The sequence below is a fragment of the Thecamonas trahens genome (assembly GCF_000142905.1).
Source record: "Thecamonas trahens ATCC 50062 unplaced genomic scaffold supercont1.58, whole genome shotgun sequence".
In the NCBI taxonomy this organism is placed as follows: domain Eukaryota; order Apusomonadida; family Apusomonadidae; genus Thecamonas; species Thecamonas trahens.
In genome coordinates this window covers 105217-121130 of record NW_013657622.1, presented here as the reverse complement: position 1 = coordinate 121130, position 15914 = coordinate 105217, and the positions used below count along the sequence as shown (strand labels likewise).

The following is a 15914-nucleotide window of genomic DNA, read 5'->3' as shown; positions in this document are numbered from 1 at the left end:
CCCCCCCCCCCCCACCTCCTTCCCGCCACGTACCAAGCTTGTACTCGGCCATTCAAACCTCAATTGGGGTGCGGTGGCCAGCCAGCGACCGGCGTTCTTGCCGATACGCACCGGCCGACGGCTCGGCGCGAAAATGCCAGATCCTGCCAACGCCAACCGGCCCGGTCCAACTTGGCCGAACCAGAGAAATTCACCAGGGAAAAAAGTATCCAAGAAAAACATGTGGCAACTTCAGCTAGCATGCAACGCCGCAACAACACACAAACTCGACAGCCATCTCACACCACCACCTCCCGTCACCGACCCACCCCCTTCCACCCTCAACCCCCTCACCCTCCCCCCCCCTCCCCCCCCCCACCACACACATACACACAAAGTTTCCACGTCCTCATGCGAGGCCCGCTCTTCGCCGCGCTACTACTGCTGCTTCTCGCGGCTTCGCCCGCGGTGGCCGCCGCCGACTCCGGCTGCCCTCCAGGCTATGTGGCGGCGTGTGGGCGTTCGGCCCGGTCCGGCCTCGTCACCGCCGCCAGCCTGGTTGGCGGCGCAACGGGAATGGCCGGAGGCGGCGGGTGCGTCCTTGCAACCCGGCTCGGCAATGGCGTATGCGACGACGGCTCGCCGTTTTCCGGCGGTGATGCGGCTGCCTCGCCGGTGGTCGACCTTCGGTGCCATGCCTGCGACGGCGGCGATTGCTCGTCATGCGGTTGTTCCGCGGCATGCTCGGCCCATGGCGTGTGCATCGACGACTCGCGCTGCGTCTGCGCTCCTGGTTGGGCTGGCCCATCCTGCGCCCTCGCCGCCACGTCCTGCGCGCCAGGCGTTCCGGCCGCCCTCACCGCTGCATCGGGCTCGTTCCGTGTCGGCGGCGACATCCCGCCCGGCGCGGCCTGCGGCTGGCTCATCCGCCCCGCTTCAGCCGCCGCCCATCACCTCCTACGCGTTTCACTGGCAGACATCGAGCTCGACCGCCGCTCCACCGTCCGAGTCTACGCCGGCTCGCGTGCAGCCGACGGTGCCGACGCCCGTCTGCTGGCGGCCATTCCGCTGGTCCCGGGCGCAACAAGTGATCCTGTCGTCGTCCACGCTCCGGTCTCCGGCGCGTCAATTGTGTTCTTCGGCGCTCACTACCAGCATACCGCCGCCTCGGGCTTCACGGTGTCGTGGGCTGTTGAGGCCGCGTCGGCCGCGCCCCCAGCCTCGGGTCCTGCACTCTGTGCGCCCAAGACCGCCGTCGCCGTCTCGCAAGTCACCTCGACTGGCTCGGTTGACCTCGACGCCGCCACCTCGATTGGCCCCGGCGAGTCGTGCGTCTGGCTGCTGAGCGGGCCGGCCGCCTCTGTTCTCAGTTTTGAGCTCTTGACGCTGCAGACGGTTGCTGGAGAGGTTGTCGTCCGCCTGCGCGACGGCAGTAGTCCGGATGGGACTATCCTGATGGAGGCGACCGGCTCGGCCATTTCCGGCACCATTCCGCCGGCATCGGGCGCCACCGCTCGACTTGAAATCCTCGCCGCCGGTGAGCTTTCGGCGCTGCCGGTCGTCAGCCTCGGCTTCCGAGCCAACTCTGGCGCTCCACCTGGACCTGCTCCGCCACCGGCGCTCTCGACCGCCGATGGTGACCACTGCTACGGCGTCCAGGTCTTGACCGGGTTGGTAGGCGAGATCGCCAACCCATCGGGTTCGGCCACCACTTACCGGCCGAATGCAAGGTGCGCGTGGGTTGTGACGCCGACCATCTGCGCCGGCACCCTTCAGGTCACCATCGACGCCACCGCCACCTCCCTCGTCCACGGTGGCGCCGTCCTGCGCATCCTCGACGGTCCGGTCAGTACCGACGCCCAGATTGTCGAGTTCTCCGGCAACGCGTCGAGTTTGCCCGCAGAGGCGCTGGTTTGGCGAGGGTCGGGCCCGAGCGTTCGCATCGAGTTTGAATCGGGGCCTGAGCCCAACGTCGACGCTGGATTCAAGGTCTCGTGGGACTGCCTCGGCAGCGACACCAATAGCCAGCAGTACACTCTACCGCGGCAGGTCGCCGACGACCACCGCGTCGTGCTCCGCCTTGCCATCCACGACTCTGCCGCGACCTCGGAGCCGTTCCTTGCAAGCGACAACGCGTCGTGGAACGTGACGTCGATGGCAACTGGCAAGGTCCTGCTCTCCTCGACCATGCTCGCGGGCCTCAGCGCGTCGCCGACCGACGAGCCGCGCGGCGACTCTCTACTTGCCGCTAACTTGCCGGCTGCAGGCGATTTTCTCCTTGGCTCCATGGCTGCCACCGCAACCCACGTTGCCAATCCGTGCAGACTCACCGAGGTGCCGACCGTTGCCTCGCTTGGTGCCATCGGCACCGCCCTCAACATCTCTTGCTCGGTCGTTGTCCCCTCGGCCGCACTTGATGCCTTTGTCCTCACAGTTGCCGGCCGCATCGCCGAGCCCACATGCGGCTCGGTGAGCGACAACGCCGCCAACGAGGAGCGGCTCGGTGACGACCCATGCACCCGCAACACCACCGACAATTCGCTCGAGTGCTGCATCTACGACACCCACTTTGCCGAGGACTACTCGGCGCTCATCTATGATGTCACCGTCGACGAGACCGTCTGCTGCACCGCAAGCGCCTCGATGTACAACGCATCGTCGCCGGTCTGCGCCGGCAACTACTCTGTCCCCTGCGAGTCGACCACCACCGCTGCTCTCTCGGTTGTCTACGAGGCGACCGGCCTCTCGCGAGTCATTGCCCAATCCGCCGTGAGTATCGCCCACCTCGGCTACGGCTCTGCTGTTGTCCAGGCCTCGCCTGATCCCGCTGCGACCGCGGTCGGCACCGCTGACGCGAGCCTCGTTGTTGCCCTCGACCTGAGTCCGGACGACTCGTCAATCAGCGCGTCGTGGACAATTGACGGCGGCTCGAGCTCGTTCACCGCTGGCCCGGCGCTCTGCCCGCCCAACTCCGCCATCGACGGGCAGGATGCGAGCTTTGCGCGCCTCTGCAACATCACCGTCACGTCCGGCACCTTGTACAACTTTACGCTCACCGTCTCGCCGCCGTCGGCGCTCCGCAGCTACAGCCTGTACGCAGTCTCAGACGGGCCGTACGTGGTGGCCGAAGCCGATGGCTCTGGATTCAGCGGCTCCGAATCGGTTGAGTTTGTGGTGAGCAACCGGTGCCGCGGTTTGGCGACGCTGACCGGCGCCGATGCCTCCCGTGGCATCGTCACGGCTCATCTGCCTGCACGCAGTGGCGGCTGCCGCTGGCTCCTAGGCCCATCCTCGAATACTGGCTATACCGAGCTTTCAATCAACTCGTGGCGCCCGGCGCCGCTGGCGACGTGCTCACCGTCTACGACGGCCCGGACGAGCGGTACCCTGTTCTTGGCGTCCTCGACGCCTCAAATATTGTGGATAGGAGCAATGCTGGCTCGGCAGTTCTTCCTGCACTCGCCACCCGCGCCACGGCCTCGCGGATGCTGGTTGTCGCCACCAGCTCGAGCGGCCAGGCCACAGCGCCAGTGCTGAGCTTCGAGTACACTTTCCGCGACGCATCCAGCGTCTGCGCAAGCCGGAGCCAGTCGACATGCGCGTGCTCGCAGCACGTTGCCTGTGGGTGGTGCCCCGGGACGGGAGCATGCGTGCCTGTGGCCGGCAGCGCCTGTGGTCTCGATGCGCAAGTCTGCACGGTCACCCTCAATTCGGGCGCAACCGTGAGCGAGCTCTCTGCTGCACTCAGTGCCGCGCCGCGGCATGCCACCACTGCGCTCGTCGATGTGGTGCTTCCTGACACCCACGCAGGCTGTCTGTCCGACGGGCTCATGCTCGACGGGGTGCTGGGCGGGCCCGAGGTGCGGATTCGCGGCAATGGGCCGGCGACGACAACTCTAGACTGCTCCGGCACCACTGGCGGAGCGCGTGCCTTTCGCGTTGGTGGCTCGGCGCGAGTCACGCTCGCCGACATGACGATCACCGGCTGCTCAGCATCCGGCGCAGGTGGCTCGCTGTGGATCGACAGTGGCTCACTAACGCTCTCGAACGTGGTGGTGTCCACGTCGCAGGCAAGCGGCTGCGGCGGAGGCGTTGCCGTCTCGGGCTCAGGCTTTGCCAGCTTCATCAGCGGCTCGCAAATTGTCTCATCAACCGCGGCTGGACACGGCGGTGCCGTCTGCATCTCCGGCCCCGCCGCCTCGGCCAAGCTGCAAGACACCACGCTTCAGGCCAATACTGCGGGCGGCGACGGCGGTGGCCTGTACGTCGGCGACGAAGCGTCTGTGGCGGGCGGTCTGGAGGACCTCACTGTCTCGAACAATACTGCCGGCGGAAGTGGCGGCGGCATTGCGCTGCACGGCGTCTCGGGCGCTCTCGCCCGCTCGACGCTGAACGGCAACTCTGCAGGTGTCGATGGCGGCGACTTGGCGGTGGACGGCAGCGGTTCGGTCTCGATGGACACCTGCACCTGCGGCGCCGGCTCTCTTGCTGTCCGTGGCGGAGCACTGGCGGCCACCAATGCCACGGTGGACCTCTTGGGCGCAAGCACGATTTCGGGCGCGAGCGCGTCAGTGAGCGGAGGCGGAATTTGGGCCACGTCCGGGGCGACGGTCACTGTCGCCGCAGGTGTCACGCTCTCGTCCAACACAGCCGACAGCGGCGGCGGCCTCGCGCTTGCGGCGTCGAGCACAGCCACACTCACTGGCGTCACTGTTAGCAGCAATACCGCAAGTGGGCCCAGAGGTGGCGGCGGCGGCATTGCAGCCGCTCACTCGAGCACGATCAACCTCGGCGCCGGAACAAGCGTCAGCTCGAACTCCGCCAGCGTCGGGTGCGGCGGTGGACTGGCGCTAAGTAGCGGAGCGAGTGTCGACGTGGCAGCGAGCGTGACCACGAACGCCAACTCTGCAGCGGACGGCGGCGGTGGGCTCTGCCTCGCCGGCACAGGAACGAGCGCGAGCCACAGCGCGGCAAGCTGGCGGCTGGAGGGCAACATGGCGAGCGGCCCGGGCGGCGGCGCGGTTTTGGTCACCTCAGGCGCGAGCTGGACGGCGGCAGGCAGTGTGCTAGCGGGAAACTCTGTCGTAGGGGCCTCGGGCAGCGGTGGGAGTCTGTTGGCGGTAGGCTCAGGCTCGTCTGCAAGCCTCAGCGGTGCGAGCTTGGTGGTGCTCTCGCGGGCAGCGTTTGGCGGCGGCCTTGCGGTGAGCGCCGGTGCCACGCTGGCGGTCTCCGGGAGTGCGCGGATCGAAGGCTGCACGGCCAGCCGGAGCGGCGGAGGGCTCTGGGCGGGCGGACTTGGTAGCGAGCACGGCGGCGAGAGCGGAAGCGGGACGGTGACTCTGAACGGGGCTCTGGTGACCGGCAACGTTGCCAGCGAGTACGGCGGCGGCCTGTGGCTGCAAGCTGTCGGCGTGGCGTCGGTGACCGGCGCCACGTTCCACAACAACAGCGCCGGGAGCAGCGGAGGAGGGCTTGGCGCAAGCGCGTCGTCGGGCGTGGCGGTGAGTGGCACAACTCTTACCGCGAATGTGGCTAGTCAGCGCGGCGGCGCAGTGTTTGCACTCGAGGCCGAGGTGTCTGTGAGCGGCGGGCTGATGAGGAGCAACTCGGCGGGCGTGAGCGGCGGCGGGCTGGCGGGCGGCTCGATGTCGGTTCTCGCGTTGACTGGCGGAGTGCTCGTGAGCCACAATCGGGCCGGGCAAGCTGGCGGCGGCATAGCTGCCGCCGATGGCGCAAGTTTGCGGGTGACTGGGCCGTCTGGCGCAGCTATTGAGCACAATGTGGCGGTGCTCGGCGGCGGGCTGTACGCGGTGCGTGCAGCGGCTGTCGATCTGACGTCGGCCTCTCTCTCGCACAACGTTGCGAGCAAGGCCGGCGGCGGCGCGCACGTCTCGCTGCTAGAGAGCGTACTGGTGCTTGCGGACACGGCGGTGGTCAACAATACTGCACCGTGGCGTGGCGGTGGCGTGTTTGCGTACGGGTGCTCTGTGGCAGTGAGTGGATCGGCGGTGGTGAGCAACAACGGAGTGGCGCAGGCAACCTCGTTGCCAGAGTTGGTGCCCGGCGATGACGTGCACGAGCCAGAGAGCGTGTCTGGCGCAGGTCTCGGCGGCGGTGTGTACTGCCTGTCGGACGTGGCCGAGCTGGGCGTGCCGGTGCTGGGCGTGAGCGGAGCGTCGGTGGTTGTTCGGGAGAACAACGCAACGTTCGGCGGCGGGCTGTTCGCGGATGGATGCGCGCTGAATGTGAGCTCGGGCGCTACGGTGGAAGACAACGGTGCAACTGTGGACGGCGGTGGGCTGTTTGGGCGCGTGGCGACAGTGAGCGTGAGCGCGATCACTTGCCGTGGTAACTTTGCCGGCGGCGCCGGCGGGTGCCTGGTGGTTGACCACGGCACCTCGGGCTCAGTGACGAGCTCGACGCTGCGCAACAACGTTGCGGTTGGCCCGGGCGGGGCCGTGCATTGGCGCGACTTGGCGCAGCCGCTCACCGAGGCGGGCAACACGTTTTCGGGCAATGCTGCTGTGTATGGGCCGGATCACGCAACGCATGTGGCGCGGCTGCAACTCCTCTCGGAGCCCCCGAACATTCCATACGCGTCCGGGCTCGAGGTGGCAGATCCGTGGGTGCTGGGCCTTGTGGACTTTTACGGGCAGCCTGCGGTGACAGCGAACGCGCTGGTGACGCTGACAGTGCCAAACGCGGTAGTTCGTGGCGGAGTCGAGTCTGCGGTCGCTGGTGTGGCGCGGTTTGGCAAGGTTGCGGTGACAGCATACCCGGGCATTCCGCAGAACATGACGTTTTCGATCCGGTCGCTTCCGCTTGTCACGCCTGCGCTTGACTCTATCATCATCCGGGCGTGCCTTCCGGGCGAGTTTCTTGTGGGAGAGATTTGCCTGCTGTGCGAGACTGGGACGTACTCGGACGTGCCCAACGCGCCGCGGTGCTCCAAGTGTGCACCGCGGACGTATGCGCCGAACCAGGGCATGGCGGCGTGCCTCCCGTGCCCGCCAGGCACGTTTTCGGACGTCGAGGGCCGGTCGTCGTGCTCCGAGTGCGATCCAGGGCGGTTCTCCAAGGGCAACGTGACGCGGTGCTCCGAGTGTCCCGAAGGAACATACCAGCCGCGGCGCGGTTCGTCGTCGTGCTGCCTCTGCTCGAGTGGGACGTGGAATCCGCGGACGGGGCAGACCGAGTGCGAGCCGTGCAAGGCCGGGACGTACACGTTCAACCCGCTGCTCGAGTGTGTGCCGTGCGACTTGTCGAGCTCATCGTGCGAGCTTGACCTCGTGAAGGCCAATCCGGGCTTTTACCGGTTTCTTGTGGAGAAAGAGCAGGAAGAGGTGGATCGGCTGGGCAACTCTGATGCGACGGTGGCACGGATGCTCAACGAGTCGGTGGCTGAGCTATGCGGGGCGGATGTGAATGGGACAACGTTCCAGACGAACCAGCCGCAGTTCCAGGTGGTGACGGGCGCCAAATTTGACGTGTTCTTTGGCAAGTGCGAGACCTCGCTCTGCCGTGGCGACAACGAGTGCGCGCCGCACCACACCGGCGATTTGTGTGGCAGTTGCGTGCCGGGCTTCAAGCTGACGGCCGGTAAGTGCGTCGAATGCAAGGAGCCGAATGTGATGGCCATCCTGATTGCCGGTGTTGTGCTGCCTCTGGCGTTCACCTGGTTCAACTTTTGGTTTGCCTCGGCGTCGTCGGGCAACACCAAGATCATTGTGTTCTTTGGCCAGATGTTCGGGTTTCTCATTGCAGCGTTCCCGCGGCGACAGGCGGAGGACGCCAACACGTGGACGCTCTTCTCGGCCTCGCTCGACTCGATTCCGGACACGTGCATGATGCCGCTCTCGATCTACCAGATGTTTATCATCAAGATGTTTGTTCCGGTGTACTTTGTTATGCTCCTGCTGCTGGTGTGGAGCTTTGAGCGGCTGCTCCACAGGTGCATTGACCTGTACGGTGAGAAAAATCCCGAGATCGCGGAGCTCAAGTGGGAAGATGAAGCTGAGGAGAGAGTGATTCTTCTGGCGGCCAAAGCGGCGATGCTTCGGATCCATATGCGCGGGATGGAGGCAGAAGACAACGTCATGGCGGCGACATCGGTGGGCACAGTCGCTGGCGTGTCGATGTCGAAGCACAAGTCGAAGAAGAAGAAGAAGGACCACAGCCGCAAGAAGCGCAAGGCGAAGCGGAAGCGCAAGTCATCTTCGACTATGTCAAGTACCAGCTCCAGCTCGAGCAGCTCCAGCTCGATCGGAAGCTCGGCCTCAAGCTCGAGCTCGAGCACCAGCTCCAGCTCGATGTCAATGTCGCAGGTGCGGGCAGTGGCTGCCGACGGGGTGGCGCTGGTGGCTATGAGCGAGGAGACGCCGGTGAATGTGGGCGATGCGAGTACGGTCGGGCGTGGCCGGCAAGGATGGAGTGCAACCGGAACGTCGACAGCGTCAACGGCGTCGTCCGACTCGAGATCACCATGTGAGACGTCGTCGAGCTCTTCGGCGACGTCCGGCGATTTGTTTGGGCCGCAAGCGTGGCGGGCTGTGGTCGAACAGCAAGAGGAGGAAGGTGACGACAAGGTCGGGCTGGCTGAATCGTCGCTGGCGGTGGTGATGCACAACCCGAAACTGCGGGAGCAGCGACTGGCCGAGGTGGAGCGCGAGCTTGCCAGCGCGGCTGTTGTGGCCAAGCAGGCGTCTGTGGCTGTGTCACATCACGGGTTCTCGCCAAAGCGGATGGTGCAGGCGAAGCTCGGAGCGCTGTCGATCAACGAGCGGTTCCGGCGTGCACTGTTGATGATTGTGCTCTTTACGTACACACCGACGATGAATTTGATTCTGGCGATGCTTCGGTGCCGCGCGCCCTTCCCGGAGGAGGAACACGAGCAGCTGCTTGTGGCGGACGTGACGGTGCAGTGCAAGGACAAGAACGGGGCGTGGAACCCGCAGTACTTTCGCTATCGGGTGGTAGCGTTTGTGCTTGCGGGGCTGTACGTGTATGCTCTGCCTGTGGCGCTGATGCTTGCGCTTGTGGTGCAGCGGATTCGGCGAAGGTGGCTTCCGCAGTGGGCCCATGGCATGCTTGGCATGTTGCTGTTTCCGTTTGAGCGGGCGTTCTTCATGTGGTCGCCGTGGCTAGAGTTGCGCAAGACGCTGGTGGTGTCTGTCCTTCAGCTCTCGGGCGAGGAGCCGGACTTTACGCGGATGCTCTTGCTTGTGCTCTTTACCTTTTTCGCTATCTTACACCTCATGTTTCGGCCATACCTCGACTCTGCGCTGGACATGCTGGAGACGCTGACGCTTCTGATGCTGCTGGTGACCGCAATGCTGGCGACGGTGGCGTGGACGCAGTCGGAGACGGCGCTGACAGATAGCGAGGCAAACCAGCTCGCGTTTGTCCTCGAGTACTTTCCGTACGGCATTATCGCGCTCTGCGTCCTGTACATTCTGTGGTCGCTCTTGCACCCGCACCTTGACCGCAATGTGTTTGGCCGCAAGCTCACACCGAATGCCAAGCGCGAGGCTGAGCGCGAGGCCAAGCTCGAGCGGGCGCGGCATGTTCTCCATCCGGCCCATGACGCTGATGACGCACAGGGCGCCGAAGACGTCGATGACATCCTCAAGGCGCTCGACGAGGTCATGCTCCACGGCGATGGCCTGCTCGACAGCGTCGACGATCTCGCCGCGCTTGCTGTGGCTGGCGCCGCGGATGCCTCGGCGTCATCAACGCGCAGCCGCAGTAGCAGCGGCGGCGGCGGCTCGCTCACTTTCATCACTGCATCGACCGACGATGACGACGACGGCGGCGATAGTGGCGTGCCATTTGCAAGTGTCCAGCCGTCGACCGACGACAATGGTTTCAACGGCGGGTCGTCGTCGACTGATATGTCATCGCAGCTGGATTTGACAGGCGGCGGACAGTATGTGGTGTGACAACACAAGCGATTTATACAGTCATGAGATCGATGGATGGCGTGGGTGGGTTATATAGATTACAAGAAGCTTGGCGCGCGTGGTGAACGTCTTGTCGTGCGTGCCTCTATGTGTGGAGGTGAAAGCTAGAGTCTGCGGCAGACTGGAACGTGAGCCTTGAGCTCAATACTAACAGAAGGTGTGTGTTTGATCGCAGAGGTCAGGGGTTTCGACGTGATCGCGACGTGGCAGCGTTCTTCAAGCGCTGTCTGAGAGCTCAGCGGCATCGCTCTATGAACGGTCTTGAGCGCCAGCGTTCTGGGACCGTTCCCGGAACGGTATCCCCAAGACGCGATCATCGCGCTCCTGGGAAAGCGTTCCTGGAACGGTCCCAGAACCCCAATATGAGATGCTCCGTTTCCGCCCGAGTCAGACACCACTCCGCAGACCACATCGCGTCTTCTCGACGCAGATACCCCCTCAGAACCACCGTCTTGCCTTTTCAGCATATGCGTACATATCACGCCTTTGGGTCAATTGAATCGTTCTCGCAGCATGATTCTGTTGACACCAAGGCGTTTGGCCAACCAAAGAGCAAACGCCAAAAAGTATCAAAAACAGGCTCCTAAGCGTCAAAATATTCTTTTTATATATTTATTTTAGTTAGTAGTGTAAACTTTCAAAAATTATGTTGTGATTTATTTAATGATGTTTATTTGATCAGGAATTTATATAAATATATAGCTCATATTAAAGTCGCGATTTTGGCGGCCTGAATATTCGCGCCAAGCCGTGTCGACGTCGTCCACCGCATCCTTTGCTCTCTACCGCACGCATCGCAATTAAACACCATCCTGGAGGTAATGCTTCAACCCGGAGGGTGGAGTACTCTGGCGCCGGAGATCGTCGGGACTGTGATGGTTGATGCTGCAGGTACGGTATTAGGTTGCGGTTGTGAGCACGCGCGGCGTGTGACACTGATCGGAGGCTGTGACGAGGTCTCATCCGTGCGCAACAAGTTGCGCACGGATGAGACCTCGGCGGGGGCCTACGGCCGCCCGCTGCATCCCGAGTCACGCGGTCTTTCCCCCCAGGTATAGGTTGTGACTTCATTGATGCTGGATCTATCTACTGGGTGAGTGGCGGGGCGACGTCGTTGGCTGTGGTGCGCTGCAACTCGCGTTTGAGGTTGTCAGGCAACTTGAGGCGGTTGAGATAGTTGAATGTGGGCGACTGGAAGAAGATGAGGCCACTGCTAGTTCGTGCTCTGGACATGGCGACGTAGAGAGCCTGAGCAGAGAGAGTCGCGTTGGGTGAGATGGTCTTCTCGGCAAAGGCAGGGATGATGGCGACGGAGAGGCTAGTGCCTTGGACCTTGTGGACGGTGGAGGTAAAAGCGGCGACAATGGGCAGTTGGCGAAGGGAGAAGTTGATCTTGGTTGGGGCATGTGCAGTTCTGTTGGCTGAAGGGACGGTGAGCCGGCATCCAGAAGCGGCGCGAGGCACGACAGCGACAACGGAAGTGGGGAAGGTGTCGGGGACGCCTGGTAGGTGTGAGGTGCGGCCACGGAGGGACGGAACGTCGACGTAGACCACAGCAGGAAGGGTGTTGGGGATGCGTACGACCGAGTTGGGGACGGAGCGAGAGAGGATCTTGTGTACGAATGTGACGTTGTCAGGGAAGACGACGCCGACGACGATACCAGTTGTGCCGTTGCAGATGGCAGCGGAGGTGGCGATGTTGTCGATGAACATGACGGGAGTTCCGATGGCGAGCGGGACACGCATGTCGTAGTAGCAAGTGGCGCTTGAGCCGGGAAGGCGAAGGAGAAGGTTGCGGGTTGAGTCGCGAGGTGGGGAGCGAGCGATGGAGATGACGGCTTCAACCATGATGGGCGGCGGGGCTTCGGCAGCGTGTGCAGCTGCGGCGATGCGAGCATAAATGGTGGTATACCAAGCAACGCGAGCAGCGTTCGAGCAGACAATGATTCGAGTGTCGAGGGCAGAGGCAGTTGTTAGGGCGGTTGCGATAGCCTTCGCCCGGTCGGCGGCGGTGGCGAAGGTGCGGCTGCGGATGAGTTTGGCGACGGAGCCGTTTGGGGCGAAGTTGCCGTTGCGTGCGACGGCGAGTTGATGGGCAAAGGCTGGGTCGCTGCGGGCTCTGTTGTTGATCTTAAGGATGACGACTGTAGCCGAGGCAGCGGCCCAGAGGTTGACACCGATGTCTTCAAATTCTGTGGTTGCATTGTGTAGGCGAGCGGCGCGCTGGGCGCGCTGTCTGGTGCTGAGGTCGGTTTCGAAATGGATGTAGACAGGGTGGGCGAGGACTGGGGCGAGCTGAGCGAGGTCACCGACAAAGACCACGTTCGCACCGCCGAAGAGAGGGGTGTTGGAGTCAAAGGGAGGCATATCGCCTTGCACAAGGCGCAGTGGATGCAGGTAAGGGTTGTGATGGAGAGCATGGAGACCTCGTCGATGACGTGAATGTGTGCGGCGTGGAGGTAGGGGGTGAGTGGTGAGGGCGAGTTGTTCCAAGTGGCCTTGCGATGTCCGATGGGAACGGGATTGACCAAACTAGCTGGCAGCTGGGCAGTAATGGGCACCGTGAGCTTGCGGACCATCTGGTACATGACAAGACCGCATTTGGGCCCCTTCCCGACTGAACGGGGGTCTGCGTGACCAGCATGGCGTGCGGTCTGGGCGCTCGACAAAGGCCGGCGAAGGGTTGGCGAGAGAGATGAGCTCGACGTCGGACGCGGCGACAGAGCGTGAGCAGACAGCACACGCAACGCTGTCGGTGGCGTCCGTGATGGCCTGCACCGCACTGTTGACTAGGTCTTGCTCGTCCTCTCTTGAGAGCGCGTCGGGGAAGACCGAGGCCGGGGAGTTGGGCGGGGCAGGGGCCCGGGTGTTGTGGACACTGTCCAGGCCGAGCTTAGCGAGGCACTCACCAAGCCCGGCGACCGCGTCGCCATGCAGGTCATTCCACCATGCGTGGTGCAGGCCCGCCGCGACCACCTGATCAAGGGTGCATTTGTCCAGAGCAGAATTGGCGCTTAAGTGCTCGGCACGCAACTGGGCCTCTTGGTCATCTAGCCAGCGCCGCGTGGCGAGGTCGAGACCTGCCTGCTCCTGGCGGCGCTGGAGAGCCATCATCGTACGGACACGGACCCGCTCCTGTATGTCCTCAACAACGGCAGCGAACACGGCCTCGAGCGTGGTTTCGGGCTCGATGTCGCTAGCATCAGCGGCGCATTCGATGGCGGCGGTGCTTGCTGCGCTCGCGCTACTTGCCGCGGTTGCGGTGGTCTCGGCCCTTGTCGCACCAGGCGCAGGTGCAACAACAATGTCGCCCGGTCGCGGGGCCCTGGTTTGATGCGCAAGTCCTGGTTCTTGTTGCGGTTGAGTCCTTGGACGACCACGACGATCACGACGACCCCGACTCTTTGTGATGCCGCGGCCGATGACCTCATCCCGGATGCGAGTGGCCGCCCTCGCCGACCATGATGCAGGCGCTGGTGACGACGCCGGACCGGTCCGGCTGTCCCGAGCTGGTTGGGGCGCGGTGCGCGCCGGGTTGGGTGTGTGAGCAGTTGTGGCACGAGGCGGTGCAAGTTGGGCGGCTCCGGTGGACGCCGGCAGGACATCTGCCACAGGATCCGGCTGGGCGGTGCCGGCGACATCCATGGGGGCCAGGCCTTCGTTGGTTGTTGCCTGCGACGACGGGACCAGGGTCATCGGTGATGGGCACGCACGGTTGCTGTCGTCGTCGTCGTCGGAATGGTCGTCCGTTGAGTCGCGCGGTACCTCTATCGGAGACAGCAGATAGTCGTTGCCGTCGAGTAGGCATTTCTCTTCGAATGCCGGGTAGAGGAGATGAAGCCGAAGATCGGCCATGGCGAGTGGTTCAGGGTGCCACTCGGGCCACCAGTGCACCGATCCACGCTGGGTGAGTCTTGAGATATCATCTTGTGTTGGTTCAGCTGCCATGACCCGGGATACGTACTCGTCATCGTCGAAGTTGTCGCCGACGGGTACCTCTTTGACAAACTCGATCTTGAGGCGCAGCTGCGCGAAGAGGCGCCCCTTTGCCGACCTTTTCCGCTCGCGCTCGACACGTTTGCGGGCAGCGGCCCTGGCGGCCCGGGTCGGTGCTGTTGAGCGCGTCGTCGAGAACGCGGGCACCAGTTTTCAGGTCTTCGAGGTTGCGATTTTGCTTTGCAAGTTGTTCTGCAAGGCTTTGTCGCAGACGAATGGCCGAGAAGTCGTTCAGGGCGGCAGCTGTCGCCGCGAGCCTCTGCATGGCCAGGGCGTAGGAGTTGCGGGCGGATTCCAGGTGGGCGTTGGCTCTGCGAGCGTTTTCTCTTGCACGGTGCCTCGCCCGCGCCGCAGCCTGCGAGGACGCGTGTGTACGGCCCTGGGATGGCGTGTTTTCGAGATGCTTGGACTTCTTGTCCGGGGGTGGGGGTTGTTCGCAGCCGCCGTTGTCATCACGGGGTCGCTTGCGTGAGCTTTGACCTTGTCTTGGACGTGCCGAGGAGCTTGTGGACGACCTGTTCTTGTTCATATGTGTGTGTGTTTGTGTGTATGTGAGTGTGCGTGTGTGGAGATCGGTGAAGGTCCTAACGAACGGCACCTGCGTTTGTGGGCGGGAGTGCTCGCGTGACTGTCGGCGGCTGTCGGGCAGTCCAAAAAAGGTCGTAGTTTGGGTGGGGATTCACTGGTGAACGTGTGCTGGAGGGAGTGAAACCCATAAATGCTGGGGCGGCGACGCGAGCATTTAGTCTCCCACATTTTGTAGCCTTGTCCACCGCATCCTTTGCTCTCTACCGCACGCATCGCAATTAAACACCATCCTGGAGGTAATGCTTCAAAATCTCCACAAAGTGTTCTTGATGTAGTGAGGCTCTGCGTTGTTCTAGCTATGCGCTACCACGAGATATCGCAAGAAGCCCAGCGGCAAGAGCCGCACCGCTCGACGGCCGCCAGGTCCAGACCAGCCGTCAAGGCCGGCCCTAACGCCAAAGGAAGACGACATTCAATGAAATAGGCCTGTGTGGTTGCAAGTGTGGGGCGAGCCATAAGCTATGCTATTCCAGCCCGGGCGGGGGAGCCACATCGACGACGGCAATTGAGATATTGTCGAGAACACCGTCGCGAGCGTCAGCAGCGGCGCGCGCGGCAGCGTGGAGGATGGAAACAGCGTCGGCGGGAGAGGTAGCCGAGCCAATGAGCGGGCCCAGCTCTGCTGGTGTTACCTCGTCCCAGAGACCGTCCGAGGCGACAACGAGCCAGTGGGAAGCGGGAGTGACGAGGGCTGAGGCGACGTGCGGAGTGGAGATGGTGCCATCAGAGCCAAAGTCGCCTAGCGAGCGAGTGACCTTGAGCCCATTGACACGCTTGCCGAAGCGGGCGTCGTCCGAGACAAAACCACCCGCGGCAACAACGCGGGCAACCTCGTCCTCGTCGTCGATGGTGTGCGGGCGGGTGAGGACGGTGGCAGAGCCGTCGGCGTCGACCACGACAGCGGTGGCGTCGCCAGCATTCGCGACGTGGATGGCAGTGGGTGTGCCCGAGCGCGAGAGGGCGATGACAGCGAGTGTGGCGGCGGCACCGGCGTAGTCAAACGAAACCTTGCGCGAGGACCGGGCGGAGAGGGTGGCGTCGAGGGCAGCAAAGACAGCCTCGAGGACCGGGCGTGGTGGGATGGCGAGGGCGCGGGAGTCAGCGGCCGCGGCGTCGTCCAGCGCCGCAAGGAAGGCGCCGGGCACAGCGTGGGCAGCAATACGGGCGGCGTCTGCGCCGGCCTTGCGGTCGGCCGAGTGCCCGTCGGCGACAGCCAGCAGCAGATACCCGCCACCACCGCCACTGCCGGCATCGGCCGGCACCGCCGCCAGCGCCGGCAGGCCGACAGAGGCGCCGAGCGCCGCCACCGCCACCGCGTCCTCCATGTACCGCTTGCCGCCCTTGGACGCCAGGTATGCGTACGCCGGCTTGTCCCCAACCCGCGCACGGCGC

The 15914-nt window shown here is 63.8% G+C and overlaps 5 protein-coding genes across 5 annotated transcripts in view; 2 read left to right on the top strand and 3 right to left on the bottom strand.

Annotated features, from left to right (window-relative positions):
• Positions 1 to 72, bottom strand: part of AMSG_10473 (Ras family small GTPase RAP-1b) — a 1148-nt gene extending 1076 nt beyond the window's left edge. The window contains exon 1 of the mRNA XM_013898177.1: positions 34 to 72. Within this exon, the coding sequence (XP_013753631.1) occupies positions 34 to 52 (19 nt within the window). The 5' untranslated portion in view covers positions 53 to 72. The remainder of the gene's footprint in view (positions 1 to 33) is intronic.
• Positions 73 to 555: 483 nt separating this feature from the next.
• On the top strand, positions 556 to 9996 carry AMSG_10472 (polymorphic outer membrane protein; the record flags this gene model as incomplete). Its single annotated transcript, XM_013898176.1, has 2 exons — positions 556 to 3238; positions 3292 to 9996. 2 exons carry the CDS (start codon positions 556 to 558, stop codon positions 9915 to 9917), a joined length of 9309 nt encoding a protein of 3102 aa, XP_013753630.1. The 3' UTR covers positions 9918 to 9996.
• Positions 9997 to 11020: 1024 nt separating this feature from the next.
• AMSG_10471 (uncharacterized protein) lies at positions 11021 to 13214 on the bottom strand. The gene has a single exon (XM_013898175.1). It carries the CDS (start codon positions 12303 to 12305, stop codon positions 11025 to 11027), a length of 1281 nt encoding a protein of 426 aa, XP_013753629.1. The 5' UTR covers positions 12306 to 13214; the 3' UTR covers positions 11021 to 11024.
• Positions 12706 to 12956, top strand: AMSG_12355 (uncharacterized protein; the record flags this gene model as incomplete). Its single annotated transcript, XM_013898214.1, has 2 exons — positions 12706 to 12731; positions 12797 to 12956. 2 exons carry the CDS (start codon positions 12706 to 12708, stop codon positions 12954 to 12956), a joined length of 186 nt encoding a protein of 61 aa, XP_013753668.1.
• A 1707-nt stretch (positions 13215 to 14921) lies between the features above and the next one.
• The window catches only part of AMSG_10470 (protein phosphatase 2c), a gene marked incomplete at its 5' end in the record, with an annotated part of 1113 nt that continues 120 nt past the window's right edge, over positions 14922 to 15914 (bottom strand). Inside the window, one exon of the mRNA XM_013898174.1 lies at positions 14922 to 15889. Within this exon, the coding sequence (XP_013753628.1) occupies positions 14987 to 15889 (903 nt within the window). The 3' untranslated portion in view covers positions 14922 to 14986. The remainder of the gene's footprint in view (positions 15890 to 15914) is intronic.